This window comes from Mus caroli, chromosome 2, assembly GCF_900094665.2.
Source record: "Mus caroli chromosome 2, CAROLI_EIJ_v1.1, whole genome shotgun sequence".
Taxonomy (NCBI): domain Eukaryota; kingdom Metazoa; phylum Chordata; class Mammalia; order Rodentia; family Muridae; genus Mus; species Mus caroli.
The window spans coordinates 158,762,593-158,767,612 of record NC_034571.1 but is presented as its reverse complement, the minus strand read 5'-3'; the positions used below and the strand labels follow the sequence as shown (position 1 = coordinate 158,767,612).

Sequence of the window (5,020 nt, the reverse complement as noted above, 5' to 3'; positions counted from 1 at the left end):
ATGCACACAAGCAAGGGTTTAAAAATTAAGCAAAAAAAAAAAAAAAAAAAAAAAAAAAAAAAAAAAAAAAAAAAAAAATCAAGTGGATTACATCTGATGACGCCATCGACCTGACTGTTCCCGTGCTTGCCATGTTCGTTCTAGCTCTTCACAGGCAGGACTCTATGCGTGGTACCAGATTGCCAATACTGACGGATTAATCACCTACTTAACTCCCTGTGGAGACCGAGTGCCCCAAACTGCACCAACTATGCCATGGCTGGCAGGAAGCAGCAGCAGGCCTCACTGGCTGTGCCCCATGTAGAAGCCAAGGAAAGGCCCAGAACAGACAGGCTCCCCCCAGGGTTTCCTTAACCACCAGCCCACCGTTTCCAGTGTGCCCCACAGCCCCAGGAAGATGCCAGCTCACCCCTCGAAGGCTCGGCAATCCCAGAGACTGACAAGCCTCTCTCTCGGGGAGCTTCTCCATTTTCCGAGCTCACTTTTCCTAGGCCACTCTGGGCATGGTCCCCATTGGGCAGCTCTGCTTTCTCAGGAGTCGTAGGTTTGCTCTGGGCCTGGCTCTGCTTCAGGCGGCTGAACTTGGGAGAACCTGCTGTGGCCTGGATCACTGGAGACTGAGGTTTTGACTGCATTGGTTTTTCCAATTCTCTGGCCTCCTGTAACTAAAACACAAGAGAGAAGGGATCCCATCTAAACAGTGCTAGCATTTTATTTAAAAAAAAAATTACACCAAACTATTGTTTTTAAAATATTTCAAGCCGAACTTTTGTTCTGTTTTCCTGGTGCTAGAATTAAGCCTAGGGCCTTATGTATGCTGGGGAAGGGCTCTTCCACTAACCTATATCCCAGCCCAGCATAAAGTTTTTAAAAAGAGGTAAGTCTAAAGTAAACTGTGATGACCAAACTTCAAAACCCAGGCTAGAGTTGCAATCTGCTTTTAAAATCGAAGTCTCAGGAAGGATGTCTCTTCCAGTGCCAGTTCCCCCCACCCCACCCCCACTCCCCACAAGCATGCGCTGATTCAGCAGGACGTGGGACCAGGCCAGCTGTCACTTACCACTTGGTTTTCCATGCGGGTGAAGATGACATTCAGCATTTGGGTAAGGGTGGCCTTGGCGGTGGTTTGATTGATGAGGTTTTTGCTGGCCAGATAGATGTTGTAGCAGGTCCTCACTGTCTGCAGGATGGTGCCCTCATGGATTTCAATGTGTGGGGAGGTCACGGCAGTCAGCAGAGCCTGACACAGATCAGAAATGGCCACCTTCCCTTATGCCCAGATTTCTCCTGGGCCAACTTTCCAGAACAGTTGAGGGGTTTGTCCCCATGCCCCCCCCCTTCCCTGAAAATAAGTCTCCTTCAGTAATCCTGGCTGTCCTAAACCTGGTTATATACAGGCTGGCCTCAAACATTCAGCAATTCTCCTGCCTCTGTCTCCCAAGTGCTAAGATTACATGTGGTACCAACATATCCAGCCTGATTGTTCTAAATTCTCAGATGGTCCTGCAAGCTCATCTGGCTGATTAGTACCCAGAGCCAACTTCCTACTGTTTGGAGTTAGAAAAGCAATTGCTGACTCCCTAAAACTCATATCATTTTAAGTAATTATGCTGTGCTGAAGTAGGTGTTCTAGTGCTTGCTAAAAATTTTCTTAAAAGTTTTAGAAAAAAACCTTGAAAATTCTGAATGTTAATAGTGATTGAAAAAAATCTAAAGTTAAAAAAAAAAAGTAAAAACCTAAAATGAAAACTACACTCCTCCCTCACAAAACACACAGAGCCTATCCCACACAGCTGAGCTACCCAGCACCTAAGATCAGGAGGAAAGCCTTGGTCCACCCACTCATTCCCTGACACACTGGCAACTCTAGCTCATTCCCCAAGCCGTTCTTGGCCGCAGACACAAAAGAGGGAAGAGCTGGGAAGACAGGAGACAGGGCAGGTTCAGGCATTAAGAACATCAATGAATGGGTAGGGGAGTGGGGGCGGGGGGGAGTGTATTCGGGACTTTTTGGATAGCATTGGAAATGTAAATGAGGAAAATACCTAATTAAAAAAAAAAAAAGAGAGAGAGAACATCAATGAAGACTTGTACAGTGATGGTGGACAGTCAGCTGGAACAAAGAATCTCCAGCAGATCCCAGAAAATCTCAAGCAAATGCACTTGCGGTGATCCATGGCTAGTAGGACTGACTATTTACCTGAGGCTGCGCACCTGCTCGTGCTCCTCCGTCATGGCGCTAACAGAAGCGCTAAGGAACACGTCTGACTCTTCTGTCCCAGCCCAACACACTCAACGAATCCATGGTAGTCAGAGCCCAGACTTTCAGACCCAGACCAGGCACACACAAGTACCTTAATGATTTGTAGCTGAACCCCTTCATCTGTCTGAGGGCCCTGAAAACAGTTGCAAATGGTTTCAACGATCCTGTCGATCAGCCGCTTCCCAGGAGCGCCACTGTCAGGGGCATTGCCAGTGATGTGTCCATATGCGATGAGTTTCTGCACACAAAAGAGCACAAGTTACAAGATTCTGCCTGGCTAGACAACAAGATGGAGGGAGGACGGCCTTCAACTTCCCGTTCCCATGGCAGTAGTTACTCCCAGGAGCCAGGCAAGCACAGCTGTTCTGAGTGTGACCTTTACCATCCCCCAGTAGGCAGGCTGCCTCCCAGAGGCTACCTTACCTGCCAGTGCCACCTCATGCCCAACCTGGACCTTGGCACAAAGAGAAACCTGAGAGACAGAGGTCAGAGTAAGCGCTACACCTGGCTGAGATTAAGAGTCATCTGGAAGAAATCACAAAAATGCAGTTTCCTGGACTTCAACCTGGACCTACTGAACTAGGAGTTAGGAGGCAGAAGCTTAGAAATCAGTTTTTTTCTCCCAACTGTACAGCTTATTCTAAAGGTCAGGCCAGCAAAAGGCCCAGGCTTCTAGGGCACTCTGTGCTTCAGGGAGCTGGTAAGGATGTGGCCATGCTGCTGTTCTGTATATAACTGTGCTTCTGGCTGCTCACATCCCTGCCTGCCTACACAAGCAGACAAGCAAGCACTCCGGAGCTTGCCCGGTGTACTGGTGGGGGGGGGAAGAGGGGCAGGGGGTATTTACCCTGCAGAAGCTTACAACATTCCAGAGTGGCTTTCTACACCACTAGCTACAAAGCACCTTCATTCAGTAAGCAGAACAAGACTGAGAGTGTCGAGAGCAGAAACACGGTACATGGGTGTGACAGAACAGACCGCCCGCCCCTCTGCTGTTCAAGCCTGACTCTGGGACCCAGAAGGTAGCGGGCAGGATGAAGGACGAGCCAGAGCTGCTCATCCTCCCCCCGCCTGCTGCTCGGGCTCCTGGGAGGCTGGACAAGTGTCAACTTCTTCCTCCTGACATTAGGATTCAAGCTCTGCTGTGAGCACTGGGATGTGATTGAATGAGTGGATATCTCAACACCATGTTGAAAAGGAGGTTCTCTGGGACCAGGAAGCAGCGTGATGCTTTGGAATCACACCTGGGTTCTGTTCCATCCCAAGCACAGAAAAAGAGAAAACAGGCTTCCAGTCAGACATGGTTACATGGACGTTGAGGCAGAAAATCATGAATTTGATTACTAGCCTAGGCCACATAGCAAGAGTTTGTATCAAAAAACAAAAATAGGGCCACACTTTGAATCTCAGGACCTGGAAGGCAGAAGCAGGCAGATCTCTGGTCTACATAGCAAGGTCCATGCCAAGAATAATAGATAATCAGATTCTGCCTCAAAAATAATACTACTAAATAATTAACTTTAATTAAGGGCTGGGGAAATAGTTTAGTCATTAAATGCTTGCCATGCTAGGATGCAGACCTGAATTTGCTCCCCAGGACCCATGTCAAAAGCTAGGATAGAGGATGACAGGCTTCGAAATCCCAGTGCCCAGGAGGTAGAAACAGGCACACCCCTGAGGCTTTGCTGGCCTGACAGCCGAGCCTATTACTGAACCTCAGGTGCCAATGAGAGACCCTGTCTCAAAAGCCAAGGTGGACAGCTTGAAGAACAAGGGTCATCTCGGACTTCTATACGGACCCACACATATCCACGCATGCCATCACAAACCCATACAACACCTATACCCACACACACACACACACACACACACACACACACACACACAAAGCCAACCAACAAAAGCTAAAACAACGTATGTAACATGAACAGGACAGCCTGGGCCAGTCAGTCCTTACAGGCTCCACTGTGAATAAAGAGAAAATGGTATTCTACTTTTCAATCTTTTTCTTTCTTTTGAGACAGACTTCTGTACACCAGACCTTGAACTTCTGATCCTCCATCCTCTGTCTCCAGAGTATTCTATATTGAACTGGATCTCATGCAGTTCATAAGTAGTCTAGCACAAATGTAGTGCCTAACTAAAAAATATTTATTATTATATATTTATGTATATGAGTGTTTTGCCTACATGTATGCCTGTGGAGGCCAGAAGAGGACATCAGATCTCCAGGAACTAGAGTTATAGATGGCTGTGAGCGACTTACAGTTCAAACATCTCTCCTGTCCCAATGTTACTGTTGTGTATTTGAGACAGGTCTCACTGTGCAGCCCTGGGTGGCCTCCATCACATAGAGCTCCACTTGTCTCTGTCTACACATACAACTTGTATTTAACTTTTATCTTGACCTTTAAAACTTCTATTTTTGAAGCCAGGTGTAGTGGTGTATGCCTTAATCCCAGCACTTAAGAGGCAGAGGCAGGAGGATCTCTGTGAGTTCAAGGCCAGCCTGGTCTATAGTTCCAGGACAGCCAGAGGCTACAGAGTGAGACCCTGTCTTGAAAAAAACAAAGAACAAAAAATTATATTTTTGTATGTTTTATAATGAACAAAGTTCATATATATATATAATGTTAAGTTAAAATATATTCCACGCCAGGCGTGGTGGTGCACGCCTTTAATCCCAGCACTCGGGAGGCAGAGGCAGGAGGATTTCTGAGTTCGAGGCCAGCCTGGTCTACAAAGTGAGTTCCAGGA

The 5,020-nt window shown here is 47.2% G+C and overlaps 1 protein-coding gene across 2 annotated transcripts in view; it reads right to left on the bottom strand.

Moving 5' to 3' along the window:
* Arfgef2 (ADP ribosylation factor guanine nucleotide exchange factor 2) overlaps nucleotides 1-5,020 on the bottom strand; it is an 87,277-nt gene that overhangs the window by 60,893 nt on the left and 21,364 nt on the right. For both annotated transcript variants that reach the window (XM_021157087.2, XM_021157089.2), the window contains exons 4-6: nucleotides 2,355-2,501; nucleotides 1,061-1,240; nucleotides 410-665 (exon numbers count right to left, since the gene is read on the bottom strand). In XM_021157087.2, the coding sequence (XP_021012746.1) occupies nucleotides 410-665; nucleotides 1,061-1,240; nucleotides 2,355-2,501 (583 nt within the window). The remainder of the gene's footprint in view (nucleotides 1-409; nucleotides 666-1,060; nucleotides 1,241-2,354; nucleotides 2,502-5,020) is intronic.